The sequence below is a fragment of the Montipora foliosa genome, chromosome 4 (assembly GCF_036669935.1).
Source record: "Montipora foliosa isolate CH-2021 chromosome 4, ASM3666993v2, whole genome shotgun sequence".
In the NCBI taxonomy this organism is placed as follows: domain Eukaryota; kingdom Metazoa; phylum Cnidaria; class Anthozoa; order Scleractinia; family Acroporidae; genus Montipora; species Montipora foliosa.
Genome location: NC_090872.1, coordinates 7087670 through 7107669, shown reverse-complemented (window position 1 = coordinate 7107669; position 20000 = coordinate 7087670). Strand labels below are relative to the sequence as shown.

General features: G+C 40.5%; 1 protein-coding gene across 2 annotated transcripts in view; it reads left to right on the top strand.

The window, feature by feature from the left end:
* Positions 1–15510, top strand: part of LOC137999679 (uncharacterized) — a 16733-nt gene extending 1223 nt beyond the window's left edge. The window contains exons 2-6 of one of the 2 annotated variants that reach the window (XM_068845529.1): positions 1933–2902; positions 4017–4536; positions 6478–6683; positions 7136–7477; positions 11855–15510. In XM_068845529.1, coding sequence (XP_068701630.1) covers positions 1933–2902; positions 4017–4536; positions 6478–6683; positions 7136–7477; positions 11855–12356 — 2540 coding nt within the window. In that variant the 3' untranslated portion in view covers positions 12357–15510. Of the gene's footprint in view, positions 1–1929; positions 2903–4016; positions 4537–6477; positions 6684–7135; positions 7478–11854 lie in introns of both variants that reach the window. The other variant, XM_068845528.1, reaches the window with a different exon arrangement.
* The last annotated feature ends 4490 nt before the right edge of the window (positions 15511–20000 follow it).

The following is a 20000-nucleotide window of genomic DNA, read 5'->3' as shown; positions in this document are numbered from 1 at the left end:
GCAATAAAGTATTAAATGGAATGCCTAGAGATTTTAGATTTTTTCCATTCCAAACTCAAAGGAATTTTATCCGGCGACCATGGCACGACTAGAGTATCGAACGCCTTATTTAAAATGACATCAAATCGCATAATTACATTACATTACATGCGTAATTGACCACTCCCCATAGGGGCTTTTCAGGGCCAATGAAATACAATCACGACAGAACAGAATATTCAACAACAACTGTTAAGAATCCCAACTGGCCAGAAGCAAGCTAGTTCGCTATTTACAAATGCAGCTGAGAAGTTGAACCAGGGACTACCACGATCAAATTCAACCAGTGTTCAGAACGTGTCTTGAACCCGGGATCCAGTGGATCTCAAGGCAAGCGCTCTAACCACTGGGCCGCACTGGCTTGCAATAATAATCCAAAACATTTTATTTTACGACAATGGCACGCCGTTTGAAACCAAGTCGAGCAACTGCCGTGCTTAACGGTCTTACGGTTTCAATGTTGCGACAAACCCGTGCCTGAGTCGAACTTAATTCTTGTATTCCCTTCTTGTATTCCCTTCGGCGCATTATTGTACGTGTTCTTTGACGCGCATGTGTCGTGGATTTTTCGACAAGTAAGGACACGTGTGCACCAAAAAAGGAAATGGTGCTAGCGTTGGTCTGATCAGTGATCCTGTAGTCTCGATGAATTTTGTGTTCTCCAAAAAATTATCGGATATTTGATACAGAGACCCAAATGCAAAGTCTTTTCGAACAAGCACGGCAGAAGCGCGACGTTGTAAGCCCTATTCACACGGCATAAACTAACCTAGGTTGGACCTGGGCTCAAATTAACCCGGGTTAGTTATCGTCATGTGAACGCTGCTAACCCGGGTCGACCTGTGTTAAATCCAACCCATCTCCGCAAGTAGGTTCGACCCAGGTTGAACCTGCATGAGTTACTTTTGAAGAAGTGTCGTGTGAACGCAAACCTGGGTCGAACCTGGGTTAATTTTAATTTCAAACATGCGCACTTGTATGTTTACCTATCGAGCGTTACGTGTGCGTATTTCATGACGTCTCTTTTTCCGAATATATGTCGTTCGAGATCTCCAGTTCAGATAGGTGGCCAGCCGTTTTTGAGCGGGAACTCGACTATTTTTTATCCAACTTCCGTGCATACGGCAAGAGCTACTGAAATTTAAATTGACCAATCAGAATTCAGCGCACAAGAAAAACTGTGCTTTTCGACGTCAAGTCAATTGTTCGCAATAAAGGGCCAGAAAACCAATTAAAAGATTTTGAGGCAACTTTTTTGTGAACGAACTTTGGCGCCAAAACTGGTTTGCCAGAGAGCTGTGATTTGAACGTCAGCTGTTGCGCTTTGGCTGTTATTTGTGCTTTTTCTAACTATTTTAAGACGAATTGAGTCTAGTATTTTCGAATCAAGTGTGAGAAGACGTCCAAACTGTATTGATAATTTATTTATTTGTGTTAATTTCGCGAAAAAAAGATTTTGTTCGCGTCCTTTCGCCAGGGTAGATCGACAACAACGTCGTGTACGCACAGAAATGCACCGTTTCCAGTGAAAGGGAAAATGATTGACAGGATAGCACAGTTTTGACTGCCGCGCGCATTGCGGGCGCGGGTTCCGTATGCACGATTCGTGAAACGAAGCCACACTGACGCCAAGGCTTTGATTAGAAGAAGTTGCCTCCAAATCTTCACCATGAATAAAAAATTATCGCCCTCCATTCTACCATAGAGATTATCAGTAAAAAGCTTTTAGGGGCTTAGAAACATGCCTGTGTCTTGAGGTGAGCAAAGATCGCTATAGATAGAAAAGCCCGGGTTCGTTAGTTGATCAGGGGGTTTGCAATCTCTACCATATATAGTATCACTGAAAAAGCGATATTTTATTTATTGCCATTTAAAACCTTCCTCCAACAGCAGAGATGGCTGCAGGAAGGCAGACAGGCCTTGCGTTTTCTGGTGGCGGTATCCGGTCAGCGGCATTCTGTTCGGGAGTTTTGCGCAGACTCTTGCAGCGTGAGACCAGGATCGACTACCTAAGCTGCGTGTCTGGGGGCGGTTACACAGGCTCGGCGTACGTGGACTGGAAATATAGGAATAAAAATGTTGACGATCCAAAATGGCACCAGGAATTTTTCGAGCATATGAGGAAAAGATCCGGGTTGATGTGCAATTGGCAGATACCTCTTCATGGCATTGTTGATACCGTCTTAATCGTGTTATTGATTCTTTTTGTTTGTGTCCTTATGCCATTATTATTGTGGGGTTGTTACGCTTTCCCGGTTGCTTATGCCATTGATTTACTCTTTGGAAATTTTCTGCGAGCAAAATTGAAGTGCCCAGACCATCCAACTACATCGCTTCCTCCTAAGAATACAGTTGGTAATGGTTCCCTCCCAGTTCAAGGTGAATTCCGACAACCGGACTGTGAGGTTGAGATAGGAACCAAAGCTTACGATCGCCTTGTCTTGTTTTCTGTCTTAGCTGGGTTGTTTGTCATTTTCTTTTTTTTGGCTCGGTGGATTTCGAAGTATCGCCATGAACTTTACTTGCTGTCAAGTACCTCTGGTTTGTTGTTTGCGTTTACTTTCATCCCATTCTGCATTCAATTTCTTTTCGAGAACACCCCAATCTGGACACAGCTACTCATTCTTTTCTTTAGCTTTGCCATCTGGGCCTTCTTTCCAGTACTCAGACAAAAGGCCTCCTTTGTTGTTGTGGTTTACATGTTTTCCTACTTTATTTACTGGAAAGTTTACCGTGAGTCTATCTTCGGTGTGCAGTACTCGGATACTTTATTCTTCCGTCTCATGTTTGCTTTCGGTTTTGTGATGTGGATCATCCCTGCGCTAGGAGCACTTCAACAACGGCTTGTGTACTTGTTTAACAGGTACGTGAAAAAGTGACCTTTCACAGTTAATACAAATACAGCGGTTTCTTTGGCTTTGGCCAGCAGCCTGGCATGTTAATGGACAATGATTCCTTGAGCGCGCGTTGGATATGAGTTGGCTATAACAAGCTCGAATGGAATAATTGTTTTATTAAATTTTCATTAAATTCTAAAGCTTGAAATTTCGCTTCTCGCACAAATTTGTCAGCTTGCCAACACTTGACGCAATCATTTTCCATATTAGGTCATACGGTAATGTGCATATAACCGAGTTTGAGTAAACCAATCAGAAAGCTAAAAACGCTATATCCGAGGTCGAAAATTTAATAACACGTGAATATTGGCAGAACCATAATCCCAAATGCTTATTTGTCTTGGCAATTCTAGTTATACCACTTTAAAATATCCTCCGTGATCCCTCTATTGTTAAGGAGTCGCTGTTGTTGCGTGGTTGGTATATACTGTTCTTTTCCCCATCATGCAGAACCGACAATAACAACCTCAACCCGGTGGGGGAGTGGGGGAAGAGATTACAATTCTTTGAAATTTCTGACACTGTGCAGTTTGGAATTATGGAGAGGGAATGTTATTCTAGGCCTAACCGAAAGAAGAAGATAATTGAATTAACCCGGAAGAAGTCTTTGCATTCCCTCCCCCGTTGCATAAGTAAAATGACCAGAGAAGAAATTAAGGCTTCATGTTGACGTGTACATTATTTACAGGTCAATAAGAATCATAACACGCAGTGAACGGTGCGTTTTCAGTCATTTTCGAGTTCTTTCCTATTATTATCTTCACCGGGAACTGAGGCACTGCGTTATGATTTTAAAAGACCGGACAGAATAACACAGGATACCGGACTGTTCAGCATGAAATCGTCTAAACGTGGACATGTAGCTTTCTGCTTATGAAGACCCGACGTTTATCTTTCCAATTATAGGAGGTGAACCAACGTTGAACCCTTCGATGCCAGAGAAACCTTTAAAAACAGCTTTAAAAAAACTGTAATTAAAAGAGATTATCGACGGGAGATTTGTGTCTGCGTAGGAGTTTTGTGAATGAGAACAATACCTACAATCACCTACTAAGTTGTAGAGTTTACTGTTCCTTACAGGTGGCGTCTTCAGCGAGCGTTTTACACACCCAAAAGTGTTGGTAAGTGGGGTTGCGAAGGGATTGGCTTCGAAGATATATTTTTGGTTTCGTGTAAAGTTTGCAAAGGGACATCGGACACGGACCAAGAACGGGTGAAGTGGAATCAATCAGGGCCACTCACCTTGGGAGATCTCGGGTCGGAGATGGTACCACAGTACATATCAAACGTCGTGGTCAACGAATGGTCCCTAGACGAAACAGAACGGCGGATATACGAACTCCTCGTCATGTCACCGACTGTAATTGAACGTCTTGACCGCCCCGATGGCAAGGAACAGTTCGAGAACAAGCTGTACCCAAAAGACATCGAACTGTCAGCTGCCATGGCAACGTCAGCTGCCGCGGTCGCACAAAACATGGGGGCTTACGAAAGCTCAACGGTGGGATTTAAGCAGTTGCAAGTCGTGTTGGGACTGGGAATGGGGTCTTCCTTGGTTTCCGATGTCCAGACTCTGCGTAAACTGAAATGGTATTGGGAGGTAAGTAAATTCTTCAAGAGCCTCTTTTTTTCTCCTAGCCTCGCTCCCCATCTTTTCCCTTGGAAATAACTTACTCTCACCTATTTTAGTTTAGGAACTAAAGCAATTTTGACGTTTGCCAGGGGACCCGTAGGCCTATTGATTTACTGAAACAAAAGATGGGAGTTGCACCAAATATTCATATTTTCCCAACCAATATGATTTGCCGCGAACAATACTCTTTTTTTACTCGGCATACTTGATATCCTTCGCTGATTCGTCTAATATTGCGACAGAACATTTCACGCTTTGAGTCTGCAAACAGGCTAATTCCATCCTCGCAATACACTTTTTACCTTTCAAAACCTGGCTTTTTTAATGTAATTTTCATGTTGCTACAGAGTGTAGGAATGCCGCTGACCGGTCGGCTCAGTTGGTTGAGCATCGGACTACTGCGCGGGAGGTCGCGGGATCAAAACTTTGGCCGGAAGTTAATAACTGAGGAAAAAGTGTTTCCTTTGTGATGACATCTGCAAATCGGTAGACTCTCTAGTCGTCTCGGATAAGGACGATAAACCGTAGACCCCGCCTCACAATCCTTCAATGTTCATAAGCCAGTGGGACGTAAAAGCACCCACACACTGTTCGCAAAGAGGAGGGCATGGAGCTCCCAGTGTTGTGGTCTGTCCTCTGTGGTATGTTATGGTTGGGAGGGTAAAAACTAGGTGATAGCTTCTCTAAAATCCGAGGGTAAAGAAAGATATGACGATGATGATGATTATGATGCGACAAGTTTTATTTGGCTCAGGCATTTAATTGCATGGAATAATAGGAATAATAATAATGATAATGATAATGATAATGATAATGATAATGATAATGATAATGATAATGATAATAATAATAATAATAATAATAATAATAATAATGAGAAGAAGAAGGATGTAAAGAAGAAAGAATACCTGTTAGCCCTTGGCCATTTGCTGTGGCTTTCCTAACATGGTTATGACGGCAATCCCATCAGCCAAAGAGCAAATGCTACATTATCAATAATAATAATCACTTTATTTAAGTCATCGTCAGTTGTTGTCTCCCCAATTCGTAGAGCACTTGTGCTCGGCTAAATAACCTTGTGATTCCAAGTTCGAGTGAGGCCTAAAACTACTGTGAAGTTTTTTGTACCCAATTATCCCATCAGAGATCAACCCTAGTATTGGAATTGGGCCCACACAAGGACAGAGAAAAACTCTGACCAGGGTGGGATTTGAACCCACGACCTTCGGATTTGATCACAGTTGCTCTACCGACTGAGCTAAAAGGCCAGAACGGGAGCAAATTGTTGGTATGTTAGATGTTACTCACAAGGACAAATTCGGCTCGGCCCAAGCCAAATTTAGGTCATCGTCAGTTGTTGTCCTTCAGTAGCATATTGAAAATAATGATTTCAAGTTCGAGTGAGGCCTTACACTACTGTGAATTTTTTTTATTCAATTATTCCATCAGAGATCAACCATAGTATTGGAATTGGGCACACAAGGACAGAGAAAAACTCTGACCAGGGTGGGATTTGAACCCACGACCTTCGGACTTGATCACCGTTGCTCTACCGACTGAGCTACAAGGCCAGAACGGGAACTTGAAATGATTACTTTATTTAAGTCTCAAGGTTATTTAGCCGAGCACAAGTGCTCTACGAATTGTCGAGACTACAGATCAACTGAAATCAGAACTGTCATTGGACGAAGCACTGGGGGTATTCTTTCGATCCGCAATATACATTTTTTTTTTCTTACTTCTTTCTAGTGGATCATTAATAAAAGGAGATCCCCTCTCCCGTTAACCTTTCTTGCTTTTTCTTCTAATAATTTCTAAATAGATTATTTTGTTTTTGTTTTTCTGCGGCGTGATTAGACAATAAAGGAAGTTTTTTCCACTTTTCCGTCCTTCGTTTTGTCTTTGCAGATTCTTCCATTTGTCGTCGAGATCGTCCGTGTCCTGCCCCTGGTATTCTTCCCGCTTGTGTATTTCATCAATGGTGAGAAGGATGAAGACGAAATGTGGGTGGCGATTGGGGTGCTGATATTTTTCATAATGCTTTTGGCATTGGTGTATATTTCTGTGCTAGACACTGGACGAGAAAATCCAGGAACTATGGAGAAACTAACGAGGTATAATCAACGAAAGATGGCGGCTAGGTGTTCTTTTCACCCATTGCCCTTGTCTCAAAACGGGTTAAAGTAATATACTTTCATGAAATATGTAAACCAGATTTCATCTCAAAGACTTTACACTTATTATTTCACTTTCGTTAAGTGGCACCATTCTAATTTTCTCGGAGTCAAAATAAAGTTTAGTGGAATAAAATGCTACAGCTTCAAAATTTATGAAAAACGGTTGTGACTTGTGGAGAGCACTAACTGGGAAATGAGCATTCTTCACCCCACCTAAATCTGATTGAATAACTGCGGAATACCCGTCCATTATTGTGTTCCTGTTGCGGCATCGTTTGAAGAACGAGGCATATAACAATACACTCCATATGAAAAGAAATGGCCGGTTCTGAGGAATATAGCGCCCAAAACACCAACATCTTCACCATGCAATTCCGTCTCTTTTTCAGATGGTTTGTTGTTCATGTGACCATGGTGCGGTTTTTGAGACAGATGTTTTCCGTTCCTACTCGCGGTCCGGCCCCTCCCCCCATTTTACGTCTCAGTGATGGTGGCCACATTGAAAATCTTGCCATCTTACCGCTGTTGAAAAAACGCTTACCAAAGATTGTTGTAGCTGACGGCGGTCACAAAAAAACCGACGAAGAGTGGGGCAGTGATATGCTGCATGCCTTTTCATTGGCCCGTGAGAAACTTCATTGCTCCTTTACCGGGCTCGATGGCCGTGACGTCTATGAAGATATCAAAGAGAAGTTCATCGACACCGACGGTTTTCCACCCAGGAGTTACAGGTTAGCAGAACGCACTAAGTAATATTAGAGTGAAGTCCTCCGCTAAGAGGAACAAAGTTTGCCAGTTAAGGACGGTGCCACCTAATGAAAAGAATTTTATCCCGGGGTATGACCTCGCAGAAAAGTAGATCTTACTTTGGGTTATTGGAACGAGAAATGAAAATAGCATGCATTTTCCGAATATAAGTACGTTTTTTTTTTGAAAAAGTGGACACTTAAAATTTTTTTGTTCAAACAAAGAAACATAAATTTTTTCACAGTTTTCAATGGCACGTTTGCTTACAGTAAAACAACAGGAAAGTCAAAGATCTTTAAAATGAATAGCGAATGGCAACCGGATGATTCTATAAATGTGTTTTAATCACAAAAACGAAACGACAGAGCCATTTTTTAGCCTGACAACCCTCCTCTGTAGTTACTAAAAAGCACCCTTTATTAGTTTTTCACGGCCCCAAAAATTAATACCGTCTTCAATGGGCCTCAAACTTCTATTTTATATAATAAAAGATAGGCGTAACCACACGATTTTAAAAGTTACGTTAGGTATTTTTTTTCAACGTCTTGTGGATTGATTTTTTGGCAATTTTTCACTCCCCTGCCCGATGAATAAAGAAATTTGCACCTGTTTGTGTTTCTATTCTTCTGCACCGTCCGACTTTCTCGCTGCGATCATTTGTTTCTAGCTTTCAATACGTCGTAGTGACAACTGTTCCATTACGATTTCATTTTTTGGTCTTTTGCTACAAGAGACATGCATGTGTTTTGCACTGCAACCAAATAAATCTTCCGAGGCATTTTGATAGAAAAGATCGGAAAAACAATTTAAAGGATCCCATTCAACCACGCCTCTGTTTTTGTTTACATCTGGGAGTTTTAGTGTTATATTACTCTTGGGATTTGACCAAGAGATCTACGACGGCGACGGTCGACGAAACCGTCACCTCAAAATATAACTTGGTTCTAGTATAATTCTTCCGCGATTATTCAGTCTCGTTCACGTCCTACAATGTGGGCGAAATGTCCTAAAAATAAATTGGTACGCGCGGTTTCAGAGTTAAAATAGAGAATGAAGGATTCTTTGTTGGATGCTTACGTTGTCGTCAAAACCTCAAATTTGGTGATTTCACGCCTCGTTATGCAGAGGACCGCAGAGATACTTGCTAAAATCCGTGCTGCACGTGCAGCACGATTATTTATGCTCTTTTAACCAATGATATTATTGTTTTGTGGCTTTGTCGTAGTCGTAGCCGTCGTCGTTTCTTAAATTCCCTATTAATGCAAGCGGTTATCGACTTAGTCAAAAGAAACTAAGATGGTTTCATTTGTCGCGCGCGCAATACCCACTTTTTCCACGTTCCTAGAATTTCTTCCTTTTCAAATTTACCAAATCTTCAAACGGGTTTTGAATCCAAGGAAAAAATTATTTCTGTGAATTAAACACAAGCTGACCAAAAATCAAAATATGTCACACGCCAGCTTGCTCAGTTCCACAAAACGCAGTTTTATGATTGGTGAGAAAATGAAATGAACAGCGAAAAGATAAAGGCTTTTACAGATTGTGATAGAGATCAGTATTCAAATGTTCGCCTGTGTTCACTGATGGCAGCTTGAGCAGACGACATGCATTGGCATAACATTATTTGAACCAGAATCATCGATCCGACGATGAAATAATCGCTGTTCGTGATTTTTCTTGCAATGTAGTGAAGGAAATTATTTCTGCACTTTCCAGAAATTATAATGCATTGATTCTGGTCATTCTTGCTTTTCAATGCCCCCTTGTCTTCGCGGAATCTCAATTCAATTATTGCGTTTCTTCTCGCTGCCACTCCAAGAGAAGATGGTTCAACAACAATTTCCGTTGCGTTGAAAAGAGCAAGTCATGTATAAATAATCATAGAAAATGAAATTCTAATAAACATAGCTTATTTTTCCATGGAAAACAGAATTAGGTAGCGCATCTGATGTCCGATGGAAACACATTACTTTAACAGTCACATAATTCCGAGTTTCGGGACCACTGAAAATGGCGACTGAAGTGTTGTGGGCGCGCAATGTTAAGTTGGTGAGCAAGGTTCTTTAACTTGAAAATATAAAAAGTGATTGCGTGATGCGCAGAACGTATGCGCAATAATAATATGTGGCACCGTCCTTAAGGGGGCTCGAAATATTTTTTTGCATGCGCAAAAACTCAGTGGGTTCTAATTTTTAAATCGCGCCAAAAAAAAACTGAATAGAGAGATTTAGCATCATGTTTCTATTTTTAGAACTACTATATTTTGACGTATGTGACTGAGAACTTACGTGAGGTGGTTCACATGCGTCACATGCGTATGTGACGTAATAAATGGCTGATCATAGGTCTCCTAAGATTGGGTATTGTAATAACACCCTCTAAAGCCCCCCCTTATTTGTTCTTATTTTTTAAGAACGAATAATTTTCATGTTCAAATATTTGTTCATCCCTCTTTTTTTTATTTAGTTCCTTGTACGTATACTATCTGGCTGTTTCTGAAATTAAAGTTTTGATTTTCACAGAGAGTTTGTTTTGTTTCGCTAATTCCACAGTGAAGTTGAGAGTTTGCTTTGTGAATTTCTCTTCCTCATTTCACAGACTCACCATCCACACACACAATATTTTCACCCCACTTAACCCGCTTTACTAGAGATTATTATTTCTGTTAGTGGAGAGGAAGCCCTTCCTGTAGGGGGATTCTTGCTTCAGCACCATAATCATGCCACAAAGGTTGCTAGTCTACCGCTGTTTTTTTTCTTTAAACAACTATAACGACTATAAACAACTATAACTAAACAACTATAAACAACTATAACTATAAAACTGTAACGATAAACAAAAACAAGAACATTGTAGAAAAAGACGCTTTATAAAATGAAAATCCTTTCCTGTCAAATTTTGTGAGTTTCGATGAAGCTGTTGTGTGAGTCAACAGAGAGTCAACGGGAGTTCATGAAGAAAATTGTGGTGAGGTGTCAGTTATCAACTACCTGTAACCATGACTAACCGGAAAATGGTTTTTGGGTTCTTTTTTTTTCCACAAACAACTTGTTATGTAAAAAAAAAAAAACATCCCACGTTTGAGGCCAATGCGTTTCACGTAGAAACGGCGAGTAGTAGCCGGTAAACGCGAAAATGGCGGGAAACATGGTCACGTGGTCACTTTTGCCGCTCGCGTTTCACGAAAACGTGACGTTAAATCTCTGATATAATGGCTACCGGTTGCAGTGTTAAAACGCGTGACTTCTTCAGGTCTCTTTTGTCCCACGAGTAAACTTTCGAAAAGAAAGGAAAGAAAATGCCGTGCAACATGGGTATAAACTCTACAAAAACAAATTCTGCAGGTGGAAAAAAGTATTAGAGACCTATTTCAAAAGACCTGATAACTCTGTAAAACTGACCTACAGATTTTTTTGAATTTTAAATATTTTAGAGATTATTTTTAACATTATCTAAAACTGTGGATAGCGTTAAAGGCGCGCTCTGATTTGGTTACTACTTGCCATTCATCTCCGAGCAGCTCACGCGTGATTTACGCCCGAAATATTGTAATCGTTGCAAGAATATATGAGTTAAAATGATCTTTCTGTGCTATATTTTCTCACTGTTAAATATGTACTAAAACAACTTTTCACTTCAGTGTCGGTGGCTAGTGGTGATATTTACATGCGAGAAATCTATGATGGGTACTGGCCAAATTTCGTGTTGATAGGATTATTCTAGCTATATCTGAGAACAGAATATGTGTATTAGGATTTTAAAAAAAAGGAGAAACTATTTCGAGCCTCCTTAAACTCTGTGGTTTTGTTCTTTAACTCCCAAGAGCAATTCTTTTAACAGGTGAGCTTTTCACTGGCAGTTGAATTTCTTAATAATAAATATGTGCCTATTGGTTTTTTTTTAAAAAAAGTATCATAACATTTAAGAATCACATTAACCTTCGCATTCAACGACTTTGCAAATTAGCATTTCCTCTTGCAGGTTCGTTTATCTAATTAGCTTTCTTTAACGACTTGAACCGGCGCATCTGTGGTGAACATAAACTTGCCGTCCACCCCAACAATTCAACAATGCTACAATCATTCCAGTCGCCCAAAGTTTATGTAGTGGGGAATTGCGACAAGTGCAAATTGGACCATGAAGTGCTTATATTCGAAGAAATTGCCTGTATTTCTTTTCACCAATTTAAAAAGGCGCAAAATTTTTGAGCGAATCATAAATCGTGGCAATTTCAATCGGGTGATCACTTTCGTGTAATGTACCTTGCCATTGTCCATTTGCCTTTGGAGCAAGAAATGTCACGTACTTCTAGAGGGATCGCTTGAAAATGTAAAGCAAAATAATTGTACTTCTTTCTTCAGGTGTAAGGTGCATTATTATGAAAATAAAACCAAGGTCGGTGAAGGCGAAATCTTGCTGCTCACTCCGCGGCATCCCAATGGGCGCATCGACAAACAGAAGTCCAATATGAAAGAAACAACCAAATCGGGTGAAGGCGAAACCTTGCTGCTCACTCAACCGCATCCCAATGGAGGCATCCAGAAATCCGTGAAATGGGAAGACGTCAATGTTGATCTTGAAGCCGGTCAATGGGGTAAAGGCCCACAACAAGACGCAAAGGAAGTAGACAGCCTAACGTTTTGCTGCTGCGATTGTTGTCATGGTAGTCGCTTTAAAGGTTTGTCAGACAAGCTCTGTGGAGCGTTCCCGCAACACAGCACGGCGAATCAGTTCTTCACTCCGCGCATGTTCAGAGCATACCACTGCGAAGGATACAACGCATGCATGGAAGCTGAGGCCGCTGAATTTTTAGGTGCAACTCAAGACGTAACCTTCCCCGAAAACAGTAATGATGCCAAGTGATAGCCATAAACCGCACCTTCTTTTATTTTCATGCAGATTTTTTTTAAGAATTGCGGTGAAGTAGGCCGTTAAGGTATTCCGGTACGAAGTGTTCAAACTGAAGATTCGTTTTATTAATTAAGCTTTAGCTTTGCATTGCTGAAATGAAGATTTATTGCAAACTCTTAAAGATTGATGATTCTTGTTAGCTACCTCGCTGTTATTTATAACCTCACATTTTATTGGCTCCAGCCTGAGATAGGAGGAAGCTCTGTCGTGTTAGGGGTAGAACCCATTTTTGCGATTGCATTTTGTATGTTCATTAATTAAGGACTGGACAAACGGACCGGAAACAACATCCTTTCGATTTTGTTGAACAGCGATGTTGAAACCATCCCCCCTCCCCCATTCAACCTTGTTGAAACATGTTGAATCGAAGTTGAATCGATGTTGAATGAGTTTAAAAGCGTTTAAACTTTGCTTCAACAACCATTCAACATGTCTTTTGTTTTTACGAATGTTGAATGAAGTTGAAGCTGTTTGCCCCCCTCTTTGAACATTGTTGGTTAGGCGCGTGCGCACTAATCCGTCTCTTAATGACGTACCATAGTAACAACCGGGGCCCGGTTGTTCAAACGCCGATTAACGCTAATCCTAGATTCAAAATTAACCAAGGAGTTTATTTCTCTACTCCCAAATGCTGTTCGACACTGATATTCATCGTAACTTTACATTAGAAGAAGTCAATCTTGAAAAACAAAAATAAGCAAAATAAACTTTCACCAAAAAGTTGAAAACATGAAACAAAACTTTACGCTAATCCTGGATGAAGTAAATCGGCTTTCGAACAACCGGGCCCAGGCCTCTGGTGAAGCCTTGTTGAATCAAATGTTGATGATGTGTTCTCAAACTCATTAATTATTCATGCAGGTCTTACTCAACCAGAGCATCTTATTCTGGTCAGGTGGATGGGTTTAGAAACCCAATGAAATACGAGTTGAAAATCACGCCGTGTTTGGAAATAATTTCAAACACGGGTGCAAATTTTCATCATCTGCATATTGATAAAACAAGAAAAACACATGACGATAAACAACTTTATTTAATCACACATTTTACAAAACAAACTTAAAAAAACCTAAATTATTTACTCCTGACGTTAAATGTAACGGTACAATTATTAAACTCCTCACAACAGAAAGCACCATTCTTTTTCTAAATTTAAATTCTGCGCTCGGTCCTTACGCCATGACCTCGGGCCAAGTAACAAAAATTTTAGCACAGATAATTTATCTACTTTGTTGGTTGTATTTGATTTTCTGGCTGCTGTAAATAACTTGGATGCTTACAAGCGACGCAATCCTCTAAAATCACATCGCACGGAGCGGTACGTGTTCGTAGCAGGGCCGTACGGCTTTTTCTGGCCCTGCTCGCGCTAATGCGTGCGGTCCTCATACGGGGATTTTACCGATAGTTTTACAATGAAAGCGCGCGCGGGGCCGTACGGTCCATATGATAATTCGTGTTTCATCATAGGTTCCAAACACCTCGAAACAATAAAAGCACTCCGCCTTCGGCCTCGTGCTTTCATTTAGTTTCTCGGTGTTTGGAACCTATGATGAAACACTCGCACTCGTTGTTCATATATGACGTTGTCGAAAAATGTCGGAGCCGTTTGGCCTGGCATTTAGCTTTCCTTGTTTTCTTATACTATTTAACGCATTTTAAAACTTATTACGTTTTACTAAATTTGAGTGAACAGCGGGAGAATTGTTTGCCTGTCAAAAATATTAATCGCATCGAAGCTAAGGCCATCCCCCTTTTTTTTCGTTTACCGTGGAATGCGTTTCCTGATATTGGGTCGGTCGGTCGGATTGAAAAAAAAAAGCCTAAAAAAAAAAAATCATAAGCATTCTCGGAATCGGAGGCCTGGTACCCCAGCATCATAGCTGTGGAGCCAGGAGAACCCAAAGTCAATATGGCGGAAAAGTTGGTGAATGTTGTTGCAAAATTAAGATAGCGTGGGAAAAAGGATCAACCACTGAAACTCCTATGCGACACAAAATGGCTTAAAAACGTCGTTACCTATTTTTTTTTGGGAAAATGCCAAAAATTTGGGTCGGTCGGACGACGCTAAACGGAGAAAAAAAATGGGATGGTCTAAGGCCTCGTTGGGCGTAATTATAGGTAAAATTAATTGTTTTATATACAGCACACATTATTGCTCATGAATAAAAAATGAAACAGGTTTGAGGTGATATTGCTCACGTCAGATTGAAGTTTCTCGCATTTTTGTCTCGCTTTCTTCTCGTGTTTTGACTTACTTTTGCTCCCTCTGCCTTATTTAGTCTGCCGATCCACTCGGCTATCGCCTCGTGGATCCACAGCTACTTTGACAATGTTATGACGAAATTCATGATCAATAACAGGACAGGCGCATGAAAAACTGACATCAATTTGTTAAATATATCATAATTGACTTTGTAAAGTAAAAAGATATTTTTTTGAGTTTTTGTTAAAAAACTCTAAACTGTTAATTGATCGTATGTCTAGTGGTAAACCATTCCAGAGTCTAGGTGCTGCAGCACAAAATGCTCTTCGCCCATATAGTATAGTATTGGTACGACGAATTAATAATAAATTCATAGAACTAGAACGCAGTGTATTAGAAATGTTAGGACGTGGTAAATGTTTTGTGTGAAAAACTAAAAGTTCAAACTTATCATCGTTCAATTTCAAATAGTTACGAGACATCCAAGTACGAATTTCAGCGACACAAGCTTCAACACATGACAGGGGCACCCAACGAATCTGTTCCTCACATTATCTGTTCCCCAGAGGAATCTTGCTGACTGGCAAAAATACAGGTGTTTCGATGAGCTGGCTGGGAAATCTCTTTATTGATAGAGGTTTTGCCTGGGAATTACTGACTTTTTTTAGCATTTCAACCCGTGCTGGCTGTAGAAACTCTGAAGACTGAGGACGACTAAAAAAAAAAAAAAAAAAGAACCCCTTCCCTCTCCCAGAGAGTAGTCACAAACATACGACGGCTGGTCAGAGTGATTGCGCTTGCGGAAAAAACCTGTTTTGTCCCGGTTTTGTCGCTTTTGTTCGGTCGTTTCGGATCGAGGGATTTGAAAGCGCGCGGAATTCCTGGCTGGGAAATAAATTTGATCAGCTGGCTGGGAAACCAACCAATTTTTATCTAGCTGGCTGGGAAATTTCTTGTGTTTCTTGCTGGGAAAAAGGAAAAGATAATATTTTCCCAGCAACACTGAAAAACACCTGAAAATGCCTTAATAACATTTATTTTCATTACCTGGGGTATAATAATACATTTTACAACAAATTGGTCGTTGGGTGCCCCTGACATGACGTAGCTGTAACGAGGTCCTCACTACAGGCGGGATGGAATGCCAAGTACAGCTGTGTGTCATGAGCATCAAGGTGATACTTTAGACCATGACTTCGGATAATGTCAGTTATAGGTACAGTATAAAGAGAGAAGAGCACCGGTCCCAATACAGATCCTTGCGGTACACCACAATGTAGATCGTGAGAGGAAGATACTGAATAGTTAATAGCGACAGATTGCTTACGATTACATTACATAAGTACGATTCCATCCACGCTAGAGCCAGACCAGCAATACCATAGCATGACTGGAGTCTAGACAGCAGAGTGGAGTGTTGAACAGTGTCAAAAACTGTCGACAGGTCCAGTAGTAATAGGAAAACAGCACGACGGCCATCTAAGGCCATTAAGATGTCATTTTGCACCAGTTAAGCAGGGGCACCCGACGACCAATTTGTTGTAAAATGTATTATTATACCCCAGTTAATGAAAATAAATGTTATTAAGGCATTTTCAGATGTTTTTCAGTGTTGCTGGGAAAACATTATCTGTTCCTTTTTCCCAGCCAGACACACAATAAATTTCCCAGCCAGCTAGATAAAATTGGTTGGTTTCCCAGCCAGGAATCCCGCGCACTTTCAAATCTCTCTATCCAAAACGACCGAACAAAAGCGACAAAACCGGGACAAAACAGGTTTTTTCCGCAAGCCCAATCACTCTGACCAGCCGTCGTATGTTTGTGACTACTCTCTGGGAGAGGGAAGGGGTTCTTTTTTTTTTATTTTTTTAGTCGTCCTCACTCTTCAGAGAGTTTCTACAGCCAGCTCGGGTTGAAATGCTAGAAAAAGTCAGTAATTCCCAGGCAAAACCTCTATCAATAACAAAATTTCCCAGCCAGCTAATCGAAACACCTGTATTTTTGCCAGCCAGGAAGATTCCTCTGGGGAACAGATAATGTGGGGAACAGATTCGTTGGGTGCCCCTGGTTAAGGGCCCACTGACGTATTTTTTGGGGTGCGTTGCTAAGGATGTATGTAATGGTTAAGTAATTTGAGAGAATTTGGCATTATTTTGGTCATTTTCCAACTTTTGTATTAAAGGCAATGAACCTAACTATGACGTCATCATGCCACGCCCATGGTCACGTTACCAATAAAAGAAAACTCTAAATTTGTCTCTCTCTGGTTTGATAATTTGTATTCGTTTTTGCATCCAGACAAGCATGGTTTTCTTTTTATTTTGAAAAATGTTCTTTTTAAAGACATAAACAATACTGAAATACCCATAACTTTTTCAAAAAAGATGTTGTGAAAAAAATCAATGCTTAGCTATATTCTGTATTTGGGGGTGTAACGTGCCATGTAAAAAAAATTAATTCAATATAAAGACCACCGGAAATTTAGCTTTTTCTCAAACCGGAAGTCAGTTCGCCAGATGATAAAAGGCTTTAAGTCAGATAATCTGAGATAACGTGGATGACAAGGACACATCAGGAACATTTGCAGAAGAAGGATTACTGTGGAGGTTCACACTACTTTCAGTCAGGCCTTGTAGATAGAAGAAACTTTTTTAGTAGAGAATTAGCAAACTGTTCTGCCAATTTGATATCAGACGAAGAAGAAGGTAACACCTTTCCAGAATTCCGATGAAGAAGCTTGTTGAGGGTAGTAAGCAAAACTTTCTGATTACCTTTGTTCTTTCAAACAACGGTGATACAGTGACTTGATTTTGTGTGATAAATGAGAGAATTGACAGACTTACAAGCTTTGACGTATGTAAGTCTGTCTGTCGTTGCTTCTTTGCATCAGCAATTTCATCAGTGTACCAGGCAGTAATTAAACTTCTGAGGAGCGTGCTTATCCAGGGCTGTAGTTAAAGGCTCGGTAAAACCGTCAACCAGCTCATCTAAATCAACAGAAGATTCGGGGCATAAATAAAATTATGTGATAACCACGTTTGTTATAAATTGCAAAAGAATATGGCGCTTCTGATTGGTCCTTGACGAATGGATAAATAGGTTATAAATTGCAATTAGAGGTTATAGAGTTCAATACAAAAGTTTCCATGGAAACAGTAATTTTGGGTGTGGTAATTTTGTTGAATATCACCCTGCTAGCAGAGCCTTTCTTTTGCTTGCTCGATTTTGGCGTTCTCGAAAAAGGCTCTGCATGAATCGAGTAAGATCTTTATTGAATATGCGCTGCATGTTGCCAGGATACTGTCTCGAACCCAAGCCTACTATGCCAGATCTCGCCGCCATCTTGGTTTTTCATGGTACATCGGGCTCAATTATAACCATCGGTTTTGTCAAAAAACGGACGCTCGCAATGGAAAAACCGGTTTGACGAGAGAAAACAAGATTGACTAGTCCAGAAGTTCGGGCTGCGGCGGCTTCAAAGAGTTGACGCGATTCGGGCAGAACCTACTTTTCTCCTCTTCAGTAAAGAAAAAGACGAAAGGAGGCTCTGCTCGCAGGGTAGTTGAATATATGATAAGCAAAAAATCGTACGTTTCGTGACTTATGGTCACGGCTCGTGCAATTTTGAGAACTTGCAAAACATCAATCGTACCCATAACACTCGTGTGCAAAGCGAGCGGAAGTGTTACCGGTTCTGTCTGAGCCTATGATATTGGCTGCCACAAGGGTTTCATTTATCTTTGTCCATAGGCGGCTGTGATTAGAAAATCACTAGCCGCCTATAGCCCTATAATTATTATGCAATGAAAGTTTAACTATAATAGATTTTTTCTATTCAAAAAGACTTTTGAAAAAAGCCTGGAGCCATAGAAACGGCAAGTTTTTTCAAAAGTGTCGAAAATTCCATTTTAGTAAAAATTAACCATCGTAATCCGGAAACCACGGCAATTAACTCCCACGTTTAGGAATTTAATATCCAGTGGAAAAAAATCTGGGCAACATTTCAAAACTGCTTTCTTTTCAACGAAATTGCACTGTCTTACTCCGAAGCACAGTGTTAAAAATAGATTTGACATAAATAAGCATACATTACGTGTGGCGGGAAGAAAGTCACGTGTAAAAGAAGGACTGATAGTCTGAGTTTTGATCGATCGTCGGATCGCTTCGAGTGTCAAGTTGAGTATTGAGTTTTAGATTTCAACCGTGCTTAAGGCCTGAAACGGTCGAGTGAAGTGGTAATTCGTATGGAAAATTGTAAAGAGATCATTCACCAGGAAATGAATTAAATATACCATAAAGATTCATTACACACAGTAATGGTGTGCTGTCTCACTACCAAGCAATTTGCCACAGAGTCAAACGAAGCCGTCATCATACCTCGAAATCTTTAAAAATTTCTATAGCTTTCCAAGCATCTTCTGAAGCTCTAAGAATCCGGAGGGAAAAAAAATTGTGTCGCTGGGCCAATCATCTGAATTCTAGCAGTATCAGCATCGCTCACGGCTAAATTACAGAGCCGGAACGTGTAACGTTAATGCCTCGGATGCCTCGGTCTTCAAAGGATGCTGCCACAAGAATACAAGGGATCGGCTCCTCGGTCACTTTGGATCGAACTTCATTGAAAGGTTAAGAATATATTTGCGTTCTCTTGCATGAAAACTTTAATATCTTGGCATTGCTCTAGTTGAAACTTATTCGGTTTGATCCTTCCGTGGTTTTTTATGTGACGTCAGCGTCGACATGTTGGTGGACGAAAACAAAAGATCTCTCATTAGCTCCTTTTCCACATTGCAGCACTGTTATCTGTGTCTCTTGAGATAGGTTGCAAACCATCTTATTAATGGGGAGCTTAAGCACTCACGTTTTTGAGACGCAGACGGCAACCGGAAGTGAGCGGTTTTCCCTTTTAACTTCTCTTCACACAACCACATTTTAGTTGCTAAGTATATCTTTTTTCCATTAGAGATGATCAGTATTGAAAATCTGGAAGACATCACCGCCCTGGCAAGCGAAGTGTTCTCTTCCGGTTGCCGTTCGCGTCTCAAAAACGCGAATGCTTAAGCGCCCTATTTGCTCCCAAGAGACGGCGCGATATTGTCACGAAAGTTTTTAAATTGTTTTTGGTTGAAATTAAAATTATGAAATTTTTTTTTCGGTGTTTGCTACAGACCGGAGTGCTCTCATATTAAACGATATGATGTAATGTAAGCTTGTTAAAAGCAACTTTCAAGTATGCTTCAGAATTTAACCGTGCTCTGCGAACTAGTGAGCCATACGAGTCACCCGTGCGAGGCACGCTCATCAGAATCATTAATCTTCTAAGGCTTGGCTGTACTGTGTAAACACAGCATGCACAGCATAAGTTCTTCAGTTTGCCTCGTTAGTAAGTTACT